The sequence below is a fragment of the Juglans regia genome, chromosome 2 (genome assembly GCF_001411555.2).
Source record: "Juglans regia cultivar Chandler chromosome 2, Walnut 2.0, whole genome shotgun sequence".
In the NCBI taxonomy this organism is placed as follows: Eukaryota; Viridiplantae; Streptophyta; class Magnoliopsida; order Fagales; family Juglandaceae; genus Juglans; species Juglans regia.
In genome coordinates, this window is record NC_049902.1 from 9,130,461 (window position 1) to 9,154,805 (window position 24,345).

General features: G+C 38.4%; 2 protein-coding genes across 2 annotated transcripts; both read right to left on the reverse strand.

The window, feature by feature from the left end:
- Positions 1-823: 823 nt before the first annotated feature.
- LOC108994175 (uncharacterized mitochondrial protein AtMg00810-like) lies at positions 824-1,874 on the reverse strand. Its single transcript, XM_018969294.2, has 2 exons — positions 1,811-1,874; positions 824-1,449 (listed from the first exon to the last, which is right to left on the reverse strand). The coding sequence occupies exons 1-2, from the start codon at positions 1,872-1,874 to the stop codon at positions 824-826; spliced, it is 690 nt and encodes a 229-aa protein (XP_018824839.2).
- A 20,562-nt stretch (positions 1,875-22,436) lies between these two features.
- On the reverse strand, positions 22,437-23,400 carry LOC108994176. The gene is made up of 2 exons (XM_018969295.1): positions 23,019-23,400; positions 22,437-22,558 (listed from the first exon to the last, which is right to left on the reverse strand). The coding sequence occupies exons 1-2, from the start codon at positions 23,398-23,400 to the stop codon at positions 22,437-22,439; spliced, it is 504 nt and encodes a 167-aa protein (XP_018824840.1).
- Between the last annotated feature and the right edge of the window lie 945 nt (positions 23,401-24,345).

The window sequence follows — 24,345 nt, forward strand, 5'->3', positions numbered from 1 at the left end:
TCCTCTTAGTTTGGTCTAAACCAGAGTTCATACGGGCTGTTATTGGCTCGATAAGCGGGTTCCCTACCAGCCCATTCAGGGCGGGTATGGGTATAAAATGTGGGTACAATTGGTGCCCTTTAAAATATAAGTTTTTTTGAAAAATCTTCTGTAGGTATAAGACATATGTACAACAAAAATCATTTTTTGGGACGAAAACTGTTAAGAATTCAACTCTGTATATCTCAAAAATTGTAACTTACAGTATAAGAGGGTCTGAAAATAAATAGATACATGCTTAATCTTTCTATGGTAACTATGAAAAAGGAAAGAATTACAATTAAAAACAAATTTTCTAAATAATTAAAATTAAATGACAAATTTCCTAATATCAAGAAATTGCTAATTTTGTGGGATTTGATTTTGTCAATACTCCCCCTCAAGTTGGTGCATGGAGATCTGTAATGCCCAACTTACGGAGAAAGTGATGAAAAAGTTCCTGTCCCAAAGTTTTGGTAAAGATGTCTACAAGTTGCTCATGAGAAGAGGTGTGAATGGCTGTAAGAAAGCCTGCCTGAATTTTATCACGAACAATGTGACAATCAATCTCAATGTGTTTGGTGCGCTCGTGAAAGACAAGGTTGTGAGCAATGTGTAGAGCAGATTGATTGTCACAATAAAGACTGATAGGCTCAGAATGAGAGACACCAAGATCTGTGAGGAGCTGTTTCAGCCAGGTGAGTTCGCAAGTAGTGACTGCCATGGCGCGGTATTCGGCTTCAGCAAAGGAACGTGCCACTGTCGTCTATTTTTTTGTCCGTCAAGAAATGAGACTCGTGTCGAGCTAAATGAAAAACCCTGTGGTGGATCTTCGAGTAGTGGGGCAGTTGGCCCAATTTGAGTCTGTGTAAGCAGTAACATGTAAATTGCTAGATGATGAGAAAAAAATGCCTTGACCGGGACTGCCTTTGAGATAGCGAAGAACGCGGATGGCAGCTTGCATGTGTGGATCTCGAGGAGCATGCATAAACTGGCTGAGAATATTTACTGCAAAAACAATATCAGGATGTGTTATAGTTAGATAAATGAGACATCCAACCAGTCGTCGATAGGCACTAGGGTCGGTGAGAAGAGAGCCATCACAGTCTGTGAGCTTCAAATTTTGTTCCATGGGAAAGTGAGCGGTCTGGGCACCAAGTTGACCACTATCAGTCAGGATATCAAGTGTGTACTTGCGTTGGTTGAGGAAGATGCCTTTCTGAGAGTAAGCAACTTCAAGACCAAGAAAATATTTGAGGAAGCTGAGATCCTTTGTTTTGAAGTTTGTAGAGAGAATGCTTTTGAAAACATCGATCTGGGAAGTATCATTTCCAGCAACTAAGATGTCATCAACATAAACGAGGACAATGGTGATGCTGGCGTGAGTGATAAGAGTGAATAAAGAGTGGTTTGCTTGAGACTGAATAAAACCTGCATCAAGAAGCACAGTTGTTAGTTTAAAAAACTAGTTGCGGGAGGCTTGTTTGAGGCCGTATAGAGATTTCCGAAGCCGACACACACGAGTCTCCCCCTCAGGGCAATATCTAGGTTGGGGGGGGGGGGTCATATAGACTTCTTCATCAAGATCACCATGTAGAAAGGCATTGTGAACATCAATTGTTGGATGACCCAATTTTTTGTGGCAGCGACGGCCAGTAAGTAGCGGACAATGGTCATTTTAGCAACTGGAGCAAATGTTTCATTGTAATCAAGACTTTCAACTTGAGTGTAACCCTTAGCAACTAGTTGAGTTTAGTTTTGAAAACCCATTTACATCCAATGGGTTTCTTACCAGGAGGAAGATGTTCAAGAGTCCAAGTGGCATTATCCTCTAAGGCTAGGATTTCAGCATCCATGGCCTCGCCTCGCGCCAATGAGAATGGCGAATGGCAGTGGAGTAACAAGAATGGTCAACATATGTGGTGAGAGCAATTATAAAGGTAAGATGAGAAGGAGAAAAACGAGAATAGGAAAGAAAAGCAGATTAAGGATGAGCAGTACCTGAAATTGATGCAACGAATGAGGATACAATGGACTCCGTGTGTATGGTCGGACATACGTAATCCTGAAGGTATGCAAGGCGAGTGGTGGTTCGTCTAGGACGAATATAGGGAGGAGGTGGTGGAGGTGGGGGTGGGTCGGGAATAGAAGTATAGGAGGTAGGAGAAGCTATGGGTTCGGGAACAAGGAGAGGAATGATGGGTAGTGATGGACAGGGAGGGGAAGAAGCGGTTTGAAATGGAAATGTTTGTTCGTGAGAAGTAACATCACGAGAATAAAAAATAGCTTGGGTGTCCAAGCTGTAAAGCTTGTAAGCTTTATGTTGACTGGGATACCCAAGAAAGACGCATTTTGAGGCACGAGGTGAGAATTTATCATGGGAAGCATAGAGGGTTTGAGCGTAACAAAGACATCCAAATATGCGTAAATGAGCGTAATTTGGTGAGATATTGAAGAGGAGTTCGAAAGGGGATTTATTTTGAAGAGTACGACTTGGGGTGCGGTTAATAAGATAAGCGGCAGTGAGAATACATTTCCAAAATTTTAAGGGTAAATGTGCTTGAAATCGAAGACTATGAGCGACATTCAGAAGGTGCCGGTGTTTGCTCTCCGCAACACCATTTTGTTGGGGAGTCTCAACGCAGGTATGTTCATGAATGATCCCGTGATCATGAAGATAATTTTGGATAGAAATTCTTGTCCATTATCAGTTCTTATAATTTTAATCATGGTGTTGAACTGATTCTGGATAAGTGCAAAAAAAATGTATGAGATGAGTATATGCTTCAGATTTATGTCGCATGAGATAAATCCATGTAGAGCGAGAAAAATCATCAACAATTGTAAGAAAATAATGAGCACCGCAGATAAAAGAAGTATGGTAACCACCCCATATATTACAAAAAATACGATTAAAAGCAAAAATACTTTTATTAGCATTTAAAGGAAAAGGAAGTCAAGTATGTTTCGACCGAGCACAAACATTGCAATCAGAAATAATACAAGGATTATTATTGAAAATAGTGGGAATATTTAAACGAGAGGGATGACCTAGGTGTTGGTGCCATAGGATCTTATTAACAAGAGTCTAAATAGAAAAAGTCGTGACAGGTTGAGGCCGATACACATAAAGCCCATTGCAAAACTCACCTACTCCAATCAGCTTCGTCGACTGTGGGCCCTAAGAAAACAATGAGTAGAGGAAAAAATGACAAGACAAGTATTATTAGTGGTGAATTGGGGTACAGAAAGTAAATTGAAATTAAAGGAAGGGACAAAGTAGACATTAGACAAAATGAGGGAATCGGCCAAATGAATGGTGTTGATCCCTTCAATTGGAAGATAAACACCAGTGGGTAAGCAAACATTCGGAGCATGCGAAGGAGAAGAAAGTTCGGTGAAGAGGGTCCGATCATGGCACATGTGGTGGGTAGCTCCACTATCGATGACCCATGTTCGGCCTTGAGTAGAGGAGAGAGAGTCATAAACGTTACCCACGAAATTGGCATTCGGGGTTGAGGGGCTGATTAAATTCATGAGCTTTTGGTAGAGATCGGGAGTGAGACTGAGCGTTGGCGGGTTCGCGGTGGAGGATGACACCTGGTGAGCCTTCGGGAGTGGAGTAGGAGGTGGTTTGCCGAGAAGGGAGGGTTGCGATTTAGTGCGGGGCTCACAGCCTGGAGGATACCCGATAAGACGCTAGCATCGGTCAGGCATGTGTCCATTCCGGCCGCATTCCGAGCATTTTAGTGGTGGTTTGTGAGAGCCACTGGAGTGGGCGGCAAAGCTATGGAGCTTGAACGGAGGATTGCGAAGTTGAAGAAGCTGCTGTTGTTCCTCCTAAAACAAAATAGAGAAAATTTTGGTGATGGGGGGAGGGGTTCCAATGCCAAAATCTGGGTTCTCAGTTGAGAAAATGAATCATTGAGGCCAAGTAAAAATTGGTAAACACGCTCATCCTCCGCTTGTTGTCGAAATTCTTTAAGGTCATTGCATTTTTGAAGGTGACTTAGTTCATCCCAGAGTTGTTTGATCTGGTTGTAGTATTCATGAATGGATGTGGAATTTTGGTGTAGGGAGGATAACTCTCGTTTAAGGTGATAGACAAGCGCGTTATTCCCATGGTAGAAATGGGATTGAAGATCAAGCCACACCTCACGAGGATCAGTATGGAATTCGAGAGAGTTTGCAATGGAGGGACTGATGGAGTTAAGAAGCCAGGTAAGAACCATGTCTTTGGTTTGATTCCATTGAGTATAGTTTGGTGAATCTGTGTCGGGTGGGAAAAGAGAACCATCAACAAAACTGAGTTTGTTTTTGGCGTTGAGTGCACAGATCATGGCTTTTTGCCATTTGGGTAATTGTCTCCAGTAAGGATGCCAGAGACTAGAATGAGGCTAGGGGAATCAGATGGGTGAAGGAGATAAGGGGAAGGAGGGGGGTTGGAGGAAGTGGCCATGGAAGGTGTTGGGTGAGAAGCTTAGGAACATTATTTCGCTGATACTATGTTAAGAATTCAACTCTGTATATCTCAAAAACAGTAACTTACAGTGTAAGAGCGTCTGAAAATAAATAGATACATGCTTAGTCTTTCTATGGTAACTATGAAAAAGGAAAGAATTACAATGAAAAAAAAATTCCTAAATAATTACAATTAAATGAAAATTTTCCTAATATCAAGAAATTCTAATTTTGTGGGATTTGATTCTGTCGATAAAAACTGAGATTTTATTCTAAAAAATATTTTTTGGGATGAAATTAGCCCAACCCATTCGAAGAAAGTTTGAACGTGAAAAATATTTTGGGACGAAATTATTTCATCCCTAATTCTTGTTCGAACGTCCAACGACACATTCACACAAAGAAATGGGCGTTCAAACAATTTGGATGTGAGGTTGTTATTTAAACAATATATTTTACATTTGAATGGTTTGACAATCGTTCGATCGAAGAGATTATCAATAGGGTGTTCGAATAAGCTGAGTAATACCCGCTCGAGTATTGAAACCATATGTTGTTCGAACTCAAACTGGTACTATAACTGTTCAACATTACATTTTCATACTATTCCCATTTGAATAAGAGTATACATGTTCGAATATTGAGATCAATAACCATATCTCGTTCGAACTGGTATTGTAACTATTTGAACATGCATTACATTTTCACGCTATACCTGTTCGAATATGAAGCAACCTGTTCGAAATATAAAATAGAATGTGCTCGAACACATGAAATATTATTCGAACGCTTGGCAGTAAACGTAAATAAATAAATTGGATTTAAAATGAAATTTAAATATAATAAATAATATATAATTCCAAAATTGTTGAAATTTTCCTCAAACTATATGATTGTCTTAATACAAAATATTAAGAAAAAAGCTAGAAAGTATCTTTAAGATGGTGGAGGCATAAATTATTGCGACAACATCAACTGGGTCTCTTGAAACATTTGTTGGCACTGAATTACCATCTCCCCCTGCAGTTGATCCTCTTGTTATTGTTGTCTTAATCACATCTCCATTTTAGTTTCATGCAACGATACTAACTCCTTCTATTCACTTTGCCAGCTTGACCTTATAAGTTGCCCGATCTTTAGTCTAGCTTCTTCTAAGTCTCAAGAATTTGCATCGTTTGCATTCAAAACCCACCTCAACTCATTTCATCTCATCATTACAACTTTTCTAAATTCCCACACAAAATATAATAAAAAATTCAACTTTTTCAAATCCCAAAACAACTTTTTCAAATTTTCACACAAAATATAATAAATAATTCAACTTTTATTATACTATTCACAAACTATCTCAACCCATCTCAACTCATCTCTGAATCCAAACCACTCTTTAATCTACTCTTAGTTCCCGAAGAAGAGGTAGAAGGTTTTACGCATCACCACAGACCTCTCAAATATCCAGATGAAGTCCCAAAACTTGGAAAAAAAATCTGAATGTCACTCTCTGAGAATTCTTTAGAAGCTGAGTCATTATGAAGTAAGATCATCTTATCCTACACAATAAAAAGTAATTTAAACTAATAGTTATGAGATAAATATGTAATACAATACTAAATCAAAGGTTTACCAACTCTAACATAATTCGGTTGTACTTCAATATGAGTCCATTTCTCATCATGATTAGTATGTGATTTAGTGCATTTATGATAAGGAAGAATAATTTAATTACTTCTTACTAGTTTCTTGAACAGACGATAGAAAGATCTTGAGCCGGCATGATGATGGATCTTCAAGTTTGATCTATTTATTTCATTGACATGACTCCTCTCCTAAGATAGGAAAAATGAATAGAATATAATGAAATATAACATTTACTTGGTTTCTTCCACTTATCCAATTGCATGGCTTGAAAAGGATTTTGGCATGCCTACTCAATATTTTCAAATTTTTGATAGTGTTCGTGTACCTTTTTACTTGTAGTATGTATTATCTACGAATTCATAAACGATTTTGGCCTTCAAAAAGTTGTTGTTTCATACATTAAATTTTAGATTCTTGCTGCCCTCACCCCCTTCGACACACTCTTATCTTAGTCTTTCACTCTCTGTGTCCCTTGAATGATTAAGCTTGATATATGTGCTTGTAGCTAAGTTTATTTATACCTATTGCCTAAAAAGCTAAGACATCATAAGGAGCCTCAGCGTTATTCCTAATATCAAAGTTTTACTAAGTGTTGAACCCAAGGATTCAAGCATCATATAATTCTATACTTATGGACTATGATGATAAAAAGCAAGTTCCAAGTTTACAAATGAAGCTCTTAGAGTTTTTTTTTTTTTTTTCTTTTTACATTTCTTTCAAATTCGAAAAACTTTTAAGGCTAAAAAAAAGATTTTTAAATACTCATGAAAAATTAACTTGCATTTTTTACATGTGTATGATATGATTGAAAGTCTAGAAATTTGATAGATGATTGATTTTCCTTTTCACATTGTGCATAATATAAAAAGTGAATGATACTTTTTTTAACATATGCAAAAAGTAAAAGCTTTTGTTTGAAAAATCTAAAAAATGAATAATGTTGTCTTTAACAATTACAACGAGAAAAATCTTTTGCTTGAAAATTTTGAAAAACAAAATATGCTCCTTTTTTATGTTCGAATCTTTCTAAATTTGAAAAGCTTGTCTCATATGTCTATGAATAGCTCATTTGAGATCTTAATTCAAAACTACTAATAATTACATGTTTTATTATATTCGTTCATCAAAAGCTCTCAATCTCTATTTTTAGTACTGAGCCTTAATGTTTTTTTATTTTTATTTTGAGAGAGATATAGTTTGTGCTATATTGTTCCATTTTACTCATTAAGGAGTGTACTTTGATAACATGCCTACTATCAGCTCTTGTATAAATGCTAAAAAGCTATATTTAGCCTGTGTAAGTGTAATAGGAGTTCTACACAAGGCATAGTTGAATCACCAGTTGTAAGGTGATCATAAGTGTAGAATGTGTTTGACCTAAATTCTTTGAAGCATTATTATTCAAATGTATAATAAGTTTCTATCTTCACCTGGATGAGGGTTAATAGTGAATCTGGGAATACTCAAGGAGTAGCTTGAGGTGAGGATGTAGGTAGTGGGGCTAAACTTAGTTAAAATACTAAGTTTGCATCTCTTTTACCCGTACACTTTATATTTTACTACTGCTTAGTATTTTGTTTACATTTTATATTGTGTATTTGATATATAATTGTTGATTTTTGAAAAAAAAAAAAATCAATTCACCCTCTTTTTTGGATTGTCATCTGGGCAAAAAGTCGATAGCAGATGGAAGAAAATGCCCTAAGTTGTAATATTGGTACAACACATGGGGTGATAGTGACTCGTTTTCAATCCTATATGTGGAGGAGTATGGGAGTCTTCCAACACCTTCCTCCACACATACACAAAACCTTACCCATTCCCTTCCACTTTAGTCAAAAACAGAAAAAAATACCAAGCAATCAATTGGTGATATGAGAACATTATTAAAATTGAGCCTATTGACCATGATAATTCAGAAGCTCAGTGCAATTATTACGCTAAACTATTTAATTGTTACTATAAGATGATACTTCATCCATAATGCATCACTTCCACAATGCATGTGAGACTGCTCTTAGACTTAAAAGAATTGAAAAGAGTCAAATATCGAGTGTTAAGAGGAATGCAGAGGGAAGAGTGTAGAGTCCATAAGGGCTTGTAAAGTATGATCAAGAAAAACTTGGGATGTTGACTACTATTATTAGGTGTGAATTGCCTTTTAAACTTATGGGTTTAAAGAGTAAATAGCTAATTTGGAGTGTATATTTACATTGTCATCCCATATGTGATGTCCCCAATATAAGGTTACATACCTCCGTTCATGATAGATAATATGTGATGCACCTAACATGCAAATACCAGTACTCATTAATTGCAGCGATTTTTTTTCTTTGATTGAATTATAAATCGTACCAAAATACACTAAAATACCAAAATATTATGTGTTAAACAACCATACAATAACAATTGGGTCCCAAACACTGACCCTTCATAAAATACAAAAGCTTAGCATGTTGTTTTACGCTTCATAGTTTTAAAACATGATCATTCATCTTCCTCTAAGATCTCCCAAAGGTCCGTTATCAAACACCTAAAGATCTCCATATAAAAAGCAATCAACACAAGTCAGACTTCAAGGGTGAATTCGTCTTCAATCTTCTCAGGCTAGTCGTCCATCACACTCACTTCCTTCAAAACTTGACACAACTTCTACTATTTTGGGTGGAAATGGTACTTGGGACTATCACGGTGAGATTTATTTATTTATTTTTTTATCTTAGCAAGTTATATAACTATGCTACCATCAGTTTATAAAGCATGCATAATAATAAGTACTATGTGTATGCATGACTGACATGAACTTGCTTTTACAAAATATAACTTCAATGACATTAGAGTTTTCGTACTTCATAACGTACTTTTTTTCATAAAACATATTTCGTTTATTCATAATCTTTCTTTTACAGAGAGTGGATGTTCCACGGTTCCTCATAAATCATTTGCTCTTGCTGGTTATTGCATCACATCACAATTTCATCCATTAATTGTGAGTACGTTAATAGAGTCTTATCTTATAGGGTTACCATGAGCCAGTAGCACCCACCACTGTTAGGTGACTTTGACTTTGCTCCTGAAATCTTTTGATCCCATTTGAAACTTGTTGATAGTTCTTTGTTAAATATCACTCCATTTTAATCACTCCATAGTGGACCAGGGAGTTCCACTAGGATAATCTCTTATCCTAGCATTTGGGATCATGATAAAAATTTAACATTTCATACTTGATTCAAAATTCATGACAGACTCATATGCTTCATGACATATGTTCGTGTTGTATGACATAGCTTATGACAAATGGCATCATGGCATAACATTTTTATCGCAAATATAACTAGAATTTTGGCGCGCTCTCGGTGTGATTTAGAGGGAGCCGCAACGCCAAGGTGCGGACTACATGGATGGATCACACACATTGTGAGATCCCTAGTTTTATGTGCTTTTATTTATTATTATTATTGGTTGCGTTATTTTATTTTATTATTGTTATGGTTGTGTATTTTACTTTATTTTTTTATTTTTACCTTATATTTTTAATTTTGGTTGGGCCTTTGTTGTGTAGTGGATTGTGTGTAGTGTTTTGTGTGAAGTGAATTGAGATGCAAACAAGGGGCCCAGCCCCTTTGTCCTATGCTGTGCGTTTTGACCACAAGAAAGAAACCATAGTTCTATTTGTTTTTCCCCCCTTCCCAGTGCCGCACACCCCCTAGCCTCTCTTTCTTCCCTTTCTTCTTCCTGCTACAGAGAACGCGCACGTCGTTCACCGCCTCGCTCTACTGCCGCCTCACCTCGCCTCGGCACCTCCCACCCCACATTGTCCTCTTCCATCTCCTTGAGGGTCTCTCTCTCTCTCTCTCTCTCTCTCTCTCTCTCTCTCTCTCTCTCTCTCTCTCACTCACTCGGTTTCAATCTCACTCAACCCAATGCCACCGCAGCCAACCCACGCTGACGACATCACCAGCTTCCCTCATCGGCTTTGTCCCTTTCCCCTAGCCACCGGAAGCTTCCTCTTTCTCCCTTCTCCCTTCTCCTCGAGCAGCAGCTCTTTCTCATGGGTTCTCCCTATCTCGGCCTAGACCCACCACCTCCAGCCGCGTGTCATTGCCCACGAGCACGCCGAACCTCCACCCCTTGGCCATGCCTTCCTCCACTAGCCACCACCTAGCCCAACCGAGCCTCCCTCTCCCTTTCTCCAACCCCTTGAAACCCACGGCTCCGTCGTGCTCTGCCACGCCCTACCGCATCAACCTAGTCCTCCACTCACCATCACCCCAGATCCACCATCCCCTTTGCAAGAAACCCATCGATAGTCATTTGTCTCGCCCGGATTCACCACTACCACCTTGCACCACCCCATCCCCGCTACTGCCTCATCAGTTTTGGCGCCACCTCGGTGAGTCAAATATGCCTTGCATTGCATTTAATCTTCGTTTTACATTTGTACAATAATCTAACAATTTCGTGTTCATCCAAGTCGTAGTGCGCGCACTTGTCCAATCGCAAACACAGTAGATTGGCTCGTGTTCAATTATCCATAAATTTGCCTGCCCATGCTGTAAGTAATCTTCCGGTGCGACCGCTTTGAGATTAAAATATATTTTTACACTAAAGCTTTTCTGCAGTTTGGTTGGTTGGTTTGGGCCTTGGGCTGGAAACGGAGGATGGGAAAATGTGTGTAGTTGTGATTGTGAATTGTGAAACTAGATGATTGAGATTGCTATAGTTGTATGTGTCTGTTGAGTGATTTTTCATGTGATCCAATATACTGCTTATCATGCATTTGTGCATTTTATGTTACTGCTATCCAAGCTGTTTATACAATTGTGCTGTGTTATGACATGTGGATGTGTGCGTATCCCGACCCGAAGCCAAGATGTGATATTATCTTGGTGGAGCTCCTCTGGTCACTCGGGAGCGTAATAAACTGATGTGACGTCCCCTGGGCTATTGCTGGGCGACAGTTGGCTCGGCCAAGACGATAACTCTTTCGATACGACTCTGTGGCTTCTCGCTGGTGGGGGCTAGAGGATACTTGGTCATGTACACGTTGGGCACAAAGCTGAGCATCGCTCGTTATGAAATCACATGCATGGACGTTACCCGTGTTGTGACGAAGAGAGTCAGTATGTGCGGATGGTCCATAGGGGAGACCATGGTGCATGCATAATAAAATAAATGGTTATATTTGGGCCAATGAGGATTTTGGCGTGAGTGATTAAATGTGTCTTTTTGGGAGAAGGGGTGGATTTGTTCCTCTATGTTTGACTATATGGATGTGGATGTGTTGGTTGTATTAATATGTTTTAATCTATTGGGTGTTGTTTGGTTGAGATTTCATAATTTCACTGTGGTGTTTTCACCTACGGTTCCTTCTTATGGAACCGTAGTCTTTGATGCAGAGGGAGAGTTTGAACCAGAAGGATCGGCTTCGCCGGAGGAGCGATTGTTGGAGCTTCTTTCTCCTATTTTTGTAGTAGGATTTATTACCGCTTTATTTATGTTTTGAGTTGGATGACGATATTAACCTCTTGGAGGATATAATTTTTGGGTTGTAAGGCTTAAAACTTTCTGGTACTTAGTTTTGACTGCCTTTAATTTTCTGATGTGATTATTTGTGTTGCACACATACTGCATGTTGCACACACTAAGCACATGGCGTTGGGGTGTGTGATCTGTGTGGTCATCATCCTGGTGTCATGACTTCCACCAAATCACACGTTGGGGTCGAGGGCGCCACACACCCTATTGCCAAGTGCTAGTGTATGCAAATATGCAATATATGTACAACATAAATAACACAGCAGAACAATAAAAGGATGATCAAAGCTATGTACCAGAAAATTTTAAACAGTACAACCCAAAAAGTAATAATCCTCTAAGAGGTTATATTGTCATCCAACTAGAAAATATAAATAAAGAGATTATAAGTCCCACAACAAATACAGGAGATAATAGAAAGCTCTAACAATCACCTACTGGCAGAGCCAATCCCTTCGACTCAAACTCTCCCTCTCCATCAAAGTCTACGGCCCCATGAAACGGAATCGTAGGTAGGAATACCATAGTGAGATTCCACAATTTCAGTAAGTAATCAACATGCAATAACCAAGAGTTTAAAACATGTATTTATACAACCAAAAAAGTAAGACAACCATACAAACAAAAGACCACAATATCATTTCTTCCACCCTTTTCCCAAAATAACACATTTAAACCTAACACTCATGCCAAAACCCTCTTTGGCCCAAAACACAACCATTTTATTACGCATGCACCATGGTCTCCCTTATGGACCATGTGCACACCCTGGCTCCCTTCGTCACACCATAGGTAATGTCTGTGCATGTGATTTCGTTATGAGTGATGTCCAGCTTCGCGCTCAATGCGTACATGATCAGGCATCCTCTAGAGGGGCCACAAAGTCGGCACGAGAGTGTTACCATCTCGTCTGAGCCCGTTGTAGCCCGGCGACAACTTAGAGGATGTCATTCAATTTATTACACTCCTGAGTGACCAGAGGATCTCCATCGAGATAATGTCTCATCTCGACTTGGGATCATGATACTCATGCACCCACATGTTTTTACCAGAACACGCAAACCAAGTTTCCAAACCATACAACATGGTACAGCATAACACAGTTAGATGCATGACTAGCATGGGCCCCATCCTCAACGTTACAATAGAACCATGTACACAGATTCACAAACCAAGCTATACGCGTAATCCCATCCTCCATCCGGCCCATTGCTGAATTCCCAACCACTACTAGGATATCAAGCCCAACATTTCATCGGGTCCAAAGCCCTTCTCAACACAACTAGACTACACACAATGTTAGTGATAAAATTATGTTCTAAACTCAAGGGTCACATTGGAGAGGTACTTAGGACGTGAACAGGAAATCTAGATGATAGAGTGTGTGTCAATCTACAGAGTCCCAAGATTGGAAGAGTGTGCGCGTTGCTAAGCAGACGGACACCAAACCGTTAGCAAATAAACAAAATAGAAACAGAAACTAAAATAAACAACTTGAGGCAGCTTTGGCTCACCGAGGTGATGGCAAAAGTGGCAGAGCAGCGGCGGTGCAAGGTGGCAACGATGGATCCGGGTGAGACAGAGGGCTTTTTGTGGGTTTTTCTCAAAAAGGAGGTCAGATCTGGGGTGCTAATGGGTGGTTGAGAAATTCTCGCAGTGGAGGGTGGCAGAGCACGGTGGGACAATGGCCAAATGTGGGCCTTAGCTCACGGGTTGGGTGGAACCAAGGGGAGGGGATGACGGGAAATGAAAATGGGGCACTCGGGGGTGGTTGCACGCTAGGGCGAAATCTCTCATAAAGGCTTCGGGATGGGCTTCGAAGGGTGGAGGCCTGGCCTATTGTGAGCCATGGAGATAGGGAACAAGGTGCAACTTGGGCTACAATTGAAGTGGTTGGACAGTGGGGGAGGCCCGTGGTGGTGGATTGGTGGTTGGAGGGTGGCGTAAGGCCGCAAATCTAGTCGTCCATAGTGGAGACTCTAGAGGGAGAGAGAGAGAGTGGGATGGAAGGAGAGGTCGGCGTGGCTTAAGAAGGAAGGTTTGGCCAAGGAGTGGAGGTCCAGCGAGCACATGGGCGGTGACGCGTAGCTGTACTCGGCAGATCTAGGCTACAATGAGTGGAAACCGTGTGAGAGAGTGGGTTGCGTGAAGGGAAGATCGGGGAGATGAGTGGCTAGGTTCGATAGAGGGGAGGGTCGCTGGCGTGAGGGGCTCAGTGCGGTGGCACTGATGGATGCGATGGCGACACTGCTTGTACCAAATGAGGGAACCCATGCAAGAATGAAAGGGAAAGGGGAAGGGAGGGAGCTATGCCCTGGGTGGGTTTGGAGAGCAGGTGGTCACCGGTGAGAGGGAAGGCTGCAAGTGTAGCGATGGTGGCTAGACTAGGGTGGCGCCAATAGCTGAAAAGGAGAAAAGAATCGGTGGAGGAGGAGGAAGGCGTCGGCTAAGCTGAAGGGAGAGGGAGGAGAGAGAGGGAAGGTGGGAAATGGGGGAATTAGGGTTTCTATTGGGGATTTAATCCCAACCATCCATCTAAGGGTGGAGATTAATCTTGAAAAATAAAATAAAATAGAATAAAATAAACAATAAAAATACTAATAAATAAATTAAAACACCCTAATTTTTGGGGTCTCACTAATTTAGAGAAGACATAATTCACTTGCATGGAATTTACTATCTAGCATACTATCCAATACCAAGAGTACGTTGGAATCTAACTTACTGAAATTCTCACTTACAAAAATTGAACGGTCTAAAATGAGAGATCTACTAAGGTTAGTAAATCTCATTAACTAAGAAAAATTTAGAATCTAACACTCCTAGAGCACTATTTGCAAAATTCTCCCTTAACTCTTGGGAATTTAAAAATAAGCTCATAAACTTTCAAGAATTGCAGTTGGGCCCCAAATTTCACCAAAATCCACAAACCTTATATATTGTCTATTCTAAATCCATTTATGAACTTTCATTTAAAGTGATTTTTGGTCCTTCTTGCATAGCATTAAAGGCTTAATCCGAAATTTAACACCTAATCATATCCTAATCCCTACCTTAGTATCATGTTAAGACACTAGATTCACATTCATCAAGGTCATATAATCATCATATGATGCAAACAACATAAATACAACAATAACTACACAACGCAAAACCCTAGCATGGTGTTCTTAGATTCTTTCTTGCAAATGAACATTAAAAACTTCAAAGAATCACACATCCTAGCTTCAAACGTACTAAGAACTAAATCTTAGATGATTACACATCACCAAGCAAACCAAAGAAATCGGATTCAGTTCACACAGAAAACCCTAAAACCAAAAACATTATTGTTCTTTGTTCTTGAATAATGTGAGTACGTCCTTATGTTTTCTTTTAAATAATTCATCCCTAAAAAACATAGTGAAGCCTTGGTTAGATCTTAGTACCACTTTAACCATATCACCACCAACTTCAAGATTAAAACAAGTAATTAAGCAAGAACCTCAAAACTTGCATGAAAATCATGCATCCATGAGTATTCATCAAAGACTCAACTTCTCCCTAGTTTCATGGCTCAAAATAGAACTTAATATATAGATATAACTCTTATTAATGAGGGTTTTCAAGATCCACTCACCAAATCATACTTTAGAACTCGAAAAAATCAAATCTTTCAGAGGAACTCATGCTAGTTTTGGGTTTTAGTAAACCTAGTTAGTGCATGAAATCTTTTGAATGAAATCACTTGAGCCACAACATGCATGTCACTAACTCCAACAAAGGAACCAAATTCATCAAAATAAACCTATGAATATATTGCATTCTAGAACAAAACTCCAACACAATCAATACATGCTAGCCAAAAACACCATAATCCATCATCACCAAGATTCAACCATTTAATCTCAAAGAAATCATTCCAACACCCATTCATTAAGTTCTTAACATAGAGTAACACAAAATAGAAGAAAAGATCTTGAGAAAATGAACTTACCAAGCCAACCGCCAAGATAATTTCCTTGTTCCTTGTCACTCCACCTTTACTCACTCAGCTCGCTCTTAATTTTGCAAACTGTGAAATGTGAACTTGTGTGCAAGTGAGGGGGGCTAAGTGGGAATGTGGGACAAGAAAAGGGCAAGGAGAGGACTATTGGGGTTTGGTAAAAATCAGTACAAGGGTTGATGAGGGTTGCTTGAGGAAGTGAATAAGAGGTGGGGTGGTTGGAGGCTTGACCAATTGACATAAGGGAAGTGAGGGTTGGTTTTTGCTTAAGTGTGGAGGAGCTTTTAGGATTGACATGGGAGGTAAAAGGCAAGGCAAGGCATGGGGCTAGGTAGGTGGTACAAGGGAGTGGGTCTAGGTTGCTTGCAGTTGGGACAAGCTAAAATGAAATGGGGTTGCAAACTGATGTTGCTTTTTTGAAACAATCGAAAAATGAGAACTTTTTCGATTTCAAACATTGTTATGAGAGCTTGCATACACTGTTTCATTGTAGTAATTTGGTGCCTAATTTGGTGCAAGTTTAGTGCTTTGCCTTTTGTTTTGCATGATATTTGTAGTAATTTGGCTTACTGTTAGTCGCATGGAGTCTAACAACTCAAAGGAAATTCGATAGAAGAATTTCTTTAGATCTTAGAAACATCATGAAATTTTGAAAAGATTTCATGAATCGAGCGGTCGATTAGGTTTTAGTCCATTGGTGTAGTCAGATCCTGATCTACTATGGTGACGAAATTGCTTTTCTATTTAATGAAGGCACTTAGGAGTATAACCATATGAAATGAATTGCATCATTAGAATCATATGAATATTTAGGATTATACTGTGCAATAAAATGTTTTGAGTTCTTTTGGTGAATAGTAACCCTTTGAGTGAACGCCACGTAGCATCTGTTCAAACAGGTGTCAAATTGCCATGTAGGATGTCCAAATAAGTTAGGATCACTAGGAAAATCTTATTTGGACACATGGAACAATCCTAGCTGTCTACTTGGAAAACCTAGGACACTTTTCAAGAGGAGGACAAAGTGTGTAATAGATGGCGTGTGAATGCTTCTTATCATGCTCTCTTCCATCAATCAATATTCTATCCAACCAAACACTATTTGGTCAACTAAAAGAGGGTTTCAACCTTTATTAAACTCAAAATCATTGAAGGCCAGCCGAAACCCCAAAACCCTAAATGGTTCCCAAGCCTTAAACATACATGGTTTGTAAGTAAGTGTTTACTCACTTGGTTAAGTCACTTCCACAAGTAACTAACCATTCAAATACACATTCTTCCTCCCCTATTTCCTTGCATCTCGGTAATTGCATTTGATCAAGAAAATTGGCATTTGAACCAAACCCTAACTATACCCCAAATGAAACCCCATTTGGTTGGCCCCTTTTTAGTCCCACCGAAACCACCAGTCAGCCAAGTAAAAATTTTCAACCCTTTGTTTCGCCGCTTGCACAAGCAACGCTTCACATCAAGTGTCAAGCCTCCTACCAACGCCAAATCAGCCAACACCCTCTCCCCTTAAGCCCCACGCCACCCCCTCTCATCCTCACTCACTTGTGCATTTTCTTCATCCATTCCAAGAGAGCAAACCAAGAGAGAGCTAGAGAGAAAATCTGGACAGCTTGTGTTCTTGACCTCCAACCTTTTGTAAGTCATTTTTCTTAGCCCAAATCTTGTACATTTTGTTAAGTAATGAGTCTATTTTACTTGGGTTAGCATTGAAAAATATTCTTGGAATTTTGTTGGATGAAAGTTGGTATTGATGATGGAGAGGTTTGGTTTTGATGTTGGCGATGAACTTTGGAAAGCTTTTTTTTTCTTATGAAATTATGGGTAGGTCTTGATATGATGAAGTTTTGACATGATTATTTGAAAGTTTATGGTTTGATTCAAAACATGTTAGGATTCTATAAAATAGATTTGCATGGTCTTTAAAGTGGTAGAAAAACCAATTGGTGCAAAGTGAGTTTTGTTTGGTTTAGGTTGTGGTTAGGATTTTGACTCTATCGCCATTATTTTCATAAGTCTTGTTTTTAAAATTTAGATCTATGGATTAAGAATGATTTTTGAAATTTTATAACTTAGGTCTTTGTTGGATTGTTGAAAAACATGCAAGAATTTGTTTTAAGCTCAATCTAGAGGCTCTCGGGTTTGATAATTGTTTTAAGGAAATATTTGCTATGAGATGCTAGATTTGATGCTTAGATCTAGTTAGATTTTGAATTTGAGGTATATGGTTGTAATCTTTTAAGAGTTATTGTATGAAAATAAAGGATTTTGTCACTTGGTTTCAAGTAAAAATGCATGCATTTCAGCTTCTAAGTTTCTATGCAAACCAATTGTTCTATGTTGAGTTTTATGATTTTTGGTTGATTAATCAAGCATATTATCACTTAGCTTTGAATGATGAACATGTTAGAAGTGTTATTTATGGACTTTTGGAGTTCTTGGAGTTAATATGAAAGTGTTAGACCAAGATTATCAAGAGTTGGCTTTATTTGACCTAATCTTAATGTTTCAGCACTTTCTTTGATGTAGTGAGTCCAAGTTTTTATGAAATGTGTGATTTATTATTTTAACATTATTTTAGAACTAAGGATGTGATTTTTAGAATTTTCATTTTCGGTTCAAGCATGTTAAAGTGTTTTTTTTTTTTTAAACAAAATTTCATTCAAACCCAAAGCAAATTATATAGTAACTTGATCAAACCAAAGGGCATGATCAACAAAATCAAGGACATTTCTCCACCACATTTGAACATAAAAAACATTCCATGCATATCTAGCTAATGTTGTGCAACTCCATTACCCATTCAGTTAACATGCTCAATGCTAACTTCCTGGAAATAATTCATTAAGCTCTTTGCCTCCATAACTAAGTTCCCATTAGCTGAGAAAGTATCATGGGCAGCTTGTAATTCATGTACCATAAGCAAACAATCAGACTCAATGGTCAGTTTAGGAATACCAAGAGGAATGCAAAGCTGCAACCCTTTTAGCATTGCAAGTAACTCAACTGTTGCAGGTTCATTCACGTTTCTGAAATAGCTATCTCTTAAAATCAGCCCAATTCAAGTCTTCCTCATATATGAGAAAACAACTCCATCAACATTAAGCTTCAAACAACCCCTTAATGGAGGCTTCCATCTACAAATCTTCCTCACCTCAGCAGTAATTGATAAGCTTAAATTTGCACAAAACTTATATAGAGACATTGCCAAGTTAGCTGCTACAAAAGAAGTAATAAGCTCTTTCTCCATTTTCACCGCATTCCTCCTGTACCAAACACCCCAACAGAGCACAAAAAGAAGAGTAAAATATGCGTCATTTCCTCTAGTCAAAACATATCTCACATTTTCCATAAAACACTTATTAGGTTTAAAAAGCATCACCATTGGAGCAAACATCTACCAAACTACTTGAAGCTGAGGACAAAAAAAAAAAAATGAATGTTTAATATCTTCTCTAGTCTCTTCACAAAAACAACACCCCCCTCCATTGCAATATTTCTCTGTCTCATCAAACTGTGTAGAGTAGGCAAAATATCCCTACAAGCTCTCCAAGCAAAAGTTCTAATTTTTCTTGGAACTTTCATCTGCCATAGCATTTTCCAAAGCCGCTTATCTTGCATCCAACTAGAGCTTTCACCAATGCCACTTGAACTCAAAGCTTGAATAATCTTGTATGCACTTTTCACACTAAAACAACCATTTGACTCCTCTGACTAGATCCAATTATCTTTGTAAGGGGTAAAAGACAGTCTAATCTTTAAAATTTCCTCAGCCACTATTGGATTAATAACATCATCAACTTTCCATGTTCTAGTCTGCTGACATATAAGACTATCAACAGTTGCCTTTTCTTGAGACGAAGGTAACAGATTTTCACAATCCAGCATTAAGACTAACCTAGGACCCGATAGTCTTTCCATATATTGATAGAATCACCAGTCCCAACCCTCCATCGACACCATTCAAGCAACCATTTTTTTGCCTATGTTAAAGTGTTAAATGATTATCTGTTACATGCTATGAATGCCACATCATCATTTTTCTTACATGATTATCTATTATATGCCCGGAATGCCACGACAGCATTTCTGTTACATGATTATCTGTTATATGTCATGAATGTCATGTCGTAAACATTGAGTATATCATAAAATATTTCTAATTCAATCATGAGTTTTTTAGTTTATCACATTATTGAGTCAAGCATGCATAGGTGTAGCGCCCCCAACCCCCGCTTGGGATTGAACGGTGACTAAGACGCCGGGACATGTAATACAAGGCTACACACCCTTCGTACATGATAGATAATATGATATGCACCTAAGTACACTAGCAGTATGCAATAGCGTAGCAACCGAAAAAAATAGTATAAGTCAGGTAAACTAAGCAACGTGATAAGCAATTACAAAGCACATGGTACCATACTAATATCATATCCCACACATTGCCAAGCAAAAACATATGCCATAAAGGCGTAATATCCCAAAATCATAAAGTATAGTTTAAAACTCCCAAAACACGGGTCTTCCTCAAAAGACAGTTCCGCAAAAGTTGAAGTCTAAAAACCATAAGTACTGTTTTCCTTCCTTTTTTTTTCCCAAAATAACTTAAGTTCCCGTACTCTTCAAAAAGATTCAGGCTTCACAAGTTTTTCCAAAGCCTTATCCTTGTCCCGATTGTTACACCGCTTGAACTCTGCAATGAATTCAAGTATACCAATGATCTCTTGGTCAATGACCTCGAGTCGCTCTAGTATGGAGGGCTTTGGCCGATTCACAGCCATCTTAGGTATTATCCTCTCCAGAGAAGGAGGTGTCATTCTCTTCCTCTTGGCCATGGTCGTCGTTTACTAAACCTGTCACAACTTCTGCCATTCCAGTTGGGTAAGGTAGTGGAAACTATCACAATGAGATTTCAAGAAATCTCAGTAAGTAATCACACAACATATCACAGTTAATATAAACATACAAAAAGTATATCATGAAATGCATGCATGGAGTGATCCTTATTCACGTGAATTTATTCAGAACTTGCCTTATCAGAACATATCACAAGATTTGATCGAGTGATCCTTAGCACTTAAGCTTATATTCTTATTCAAAGGGTGGACACAACACGGTTCCCCTTAGCACCACGTGTTCCTGCTAGTTATTGCACCATCAATGGTCCGTGCACCGTGATGAATACGTCATAAACAGAGATTCATATTAACTCAACAAAGTACCTTACTTCGTCGCGTTACATGCCTTATGCACCCACTAGCATTAGGCGCTTCCTCGCTCCGGTATCCTTTGAAAAGAATCCATTTGAGACTTGTCAACGGTACTTTGTCGACCCAAGGGTTACCATCCCATTCTTAAGCACTCTAGAGTGAACAGAGGAGTTTCACTAGGACATTCCCCCACCCTAGCACTTGGGGTCATGATAAAACTTTTAAAATTTTTCTTTGAAAACACTTTTCCCCAAATGCATTTGACATGAGACTTATAACATGCTTACCTATACTTGACATATGACATATGAAATGTCGTGCATGAAATATCCAAGCATAACATGTTCATTTTATAGCATGATAATATAAACCATATGAGATATCAAAACACATACATTGAACCATGAGAACTTGCTGAGGCCGAAACTCATACGTACAAAAACATGAAGATTCATCACTCAAACATGTTCCAAACCTCAAGCATCTAATATAGAAATCAAGACATAGTGAAACAAAACATGAAATCATAGGTTTTTTTCCAAGGTCTGAAACTTCCAAAGCGCGTTCAAACCGAAACATCATATTGCATTTTTGTTTACATGCAAATTTGACAAAGCGAAGGTTACGTACACATCGATAGAGAAATGCTCCTTCCAGTTTGAGCATTGTTGGCACCTGTTAAATGACCAACCTATATGGATTTTGCGTTCCACAAAGGAGGATCCAAAGCAAAGGAAGAAGATGTCCCCGTCCCCGACCCTGACTTGATATTCTGGCGCTATGGTGGATTCAGTTTTTGATCTAGAGTCGGATAATGTGACATATAATGACATGATCGAATTAGACTGACCAATGGAAAGGAAAACTAAGAAAGGAAAACGAAAGGCCCAAGCCATGTCACACAGGAGATTGTTGGGTCAGCAAGCTGAAGTATATGCTTTTGGAGGAGTCACGTGCTTAGGAGAAAGAGTATTTTCGTCTCAAGGCCGAAAAGATGGAGTATGACAAGGAAAAAGAGTTAAATTTCATCTGCCTCGAGGATGAAAGACTGAAGTTGGACGCCGAGAAGATGAAAAATGAGAAAGAAAAGAGTTAAATAAGATCCGTCAAGAGGAAAAAACACTGAGGTTGGAAGCAGAGAAACTAGAGCTCGCCAAGAAAGATGTGCAACAGTTATATTTCAAGCAACTGTAGAGGGAAACCATGGCGAGACGCAATGATGCAGAACATATGGATTGATTTTTTTTTTTCTGTAAAAAGATTATTTCTTTATTTATTTTTTGTTTGAGATAATGGTAGATGAAAATATAATTAATACTACTAAGACAATTTAATTTTTAATTTGGATTGTGTAAATTGATATTTTGAAACAAGGAAATTGGCTATTACAATTTCAGAAACTATTATAGATTACCTCAAATATAATCACTACTAACATGAACGAAATATGAATGAAAATTTAATTAAAAAAAATATAGTTTATACTAACAGAAAGGAAATATGAATTTAAATTTGATTAACTCAAATATAGTCACTATAACATGAAGGAAATACCAATCAATTATGCGACATGTCTACTGTTGATGACGTTGGATGAAATCCATAAGCTTAGTTGTATGATTGCGCGACAGTTCGGGGACTTCATCATCAAGTTGATCATACTCAATGTTCGGACCCTCACTATCATCACGCTCATCTTCAATGATCATATTATGTAGAATAACACATGCCTTCATTATATTTGTTAGTTCCTTGACTTTAAACATTCGGGAAGATCCACGAATGATTACAAATTGTTGTTGAAGTACCCTGAATGCATGCTCGACATCTTTTCTTGCTGATTCTTATGCTTTCACAAAAAAAAAAAAAAATCTTATGCCCTTATGGTGATGGAATCGTCTTCACAAAAGTTCGTCACTTGGGATAAATACCATCCACAAGGTAATACCCCATCTGGTAGTAGTTGCCATTAATTGTGTAATTGACTGGAGGAGCACGCCTTTATGCAAGTTCCGTAAAAATAGAAGATCTCTCTAGCAAATTAATGTTGTTATGTGAACCGGGCATACTAAAAAATGCATGCCATATCTAGAGATCATATGAAGCAACTGCTTCTAAAATAATAATTAGTTCACAAATATGGTTGGAGTACATACATTTCCAAGCTGCGGAACAATTTTTCCACTTCCAATACATGTAGTTAATGCTTCCCAGCATTCCTGGGAATCCCCGTTGTTCACCAACCGCAAACAAACAAGCAATATCATTGGCATTTGGAGATCGCAAATATTCATATGAAAAACCACTTACTATTATCTCAGAGAATTTTTTAAGGCTCTCCATTGCGGTGCTTTCACCAATACATATGTATTCATCCATAAAATCTCCAGTAACCCCATACGCCAGCATTCTAAGTGCTACGGTTATCTTTTGCATAGAAGAGAAACCGAGTCTTCTGGCATTATCTCTTATCTGGATGAAGTACGGCTCGTAATAATCTACCTCATTTAGAATACGGAGAAATAGGGGATGGCTCATCCGAAATCTCCTTCAAAATAGATTTAAGGGATATATTGGATTTTCTGCGAAATAATCGCGAAATAAGCGCTCGTGCCTATAATATGATCACACCGAATAAACTTATGGCGTTGGCGATTAGCACGATGCCTCAATTACTGTCCATCGGCTTCGTCATTAAGAATAACATCCAACTCATCTTTAAAGGATAAGTATGTGAGCAATTTGCGAAAGAATGTATGAGCCATTTGATGAAGGGAGTGAGATATGAGGGGAGACTGTTGAATTTCGGTTCTTTAGATCAAATGAGACTTGAGTTTGTGAGAATGTGAATGCAAGCAAAATGCGTATTTATAGAGGAAAAAGTTACCGTTACATATGGGACAAAAAATGTTACCATTTGAGAGAAGACAAAAGACGTTACCATTGGAGAAAAGACAACAAATATTACCGATGGAGGCAAGAGTTCAATATGTTACCGTTGGAGGTAGGAGTTCAAAATGTTACCGTTAAAAAATGCACATATTAAAAAAAATTACTATTTTTATCATACGGATTTTTGTTTGAAAAATAATACTGTATTCGGTAGTCAAAATTGTAAAAGTATTTAGTAGAATGTGATATTTGAAAAGAATGAAAATAATAAGATAAAATAGTTAGTAGTTAAGATTGTAAATGGAAGTGAGAGAAAAAAATAATAAAAAAAGAATACAAATAGGGATGGGGAATGAGATGTAGAAGGTTTTTGAAATATGAGTAAAATTTAGGAAAAAATTTTAGGAAATGTACTTTTTTGTTAAATTATAGGGAATTTTATGGGGAACCCAACGTGAATGCTCTAAGTCACTACTAAAAACTAGGTCTGCAACTTGATCTGCCCAAGATAGATTTGGAACTGATTCCACCCGATAATCAAGTAGGACGAAAATGACCCAACCCAACCTACGACATTCGGGTCGCGTCAAA

What these genes read in the sequence shown, in the direction of transcription:
- LOC108994176 (XM_018969295.1), bottom strand. Translation starts at nt 23,400, where the DNA reads ATGAGCCATCCCCTATTTCTCCGTATTCTAAATGAGGTAGATTATTAC. An exon ending in TTGTTCCGCAGCTTGGAAAT is followed by an intron (nt 22,559 to 23,018) that starts GTATGTACTCCA and finishes TGATCATTGAAG; the next exon opens with ATGAGCGTGATGATAGTGAG.
- LOC108994175 (XM_018969294.2), bottom strand. Translation starts at nt 1,874, where the DNA reads ATGGATGCTGAAATCCTAGCCTTAGAGGATAATGCCACTTGGACTCTT. An exon ending in TCTTGAACATCTTCCTCCTG is followed by an intron (nt 1,450 to 1,810) that starts GTAAGAAACCCA and finishes TTCTTGATGCAG; the next exon opens with GTTTTATTCAGTCTCAAGCA.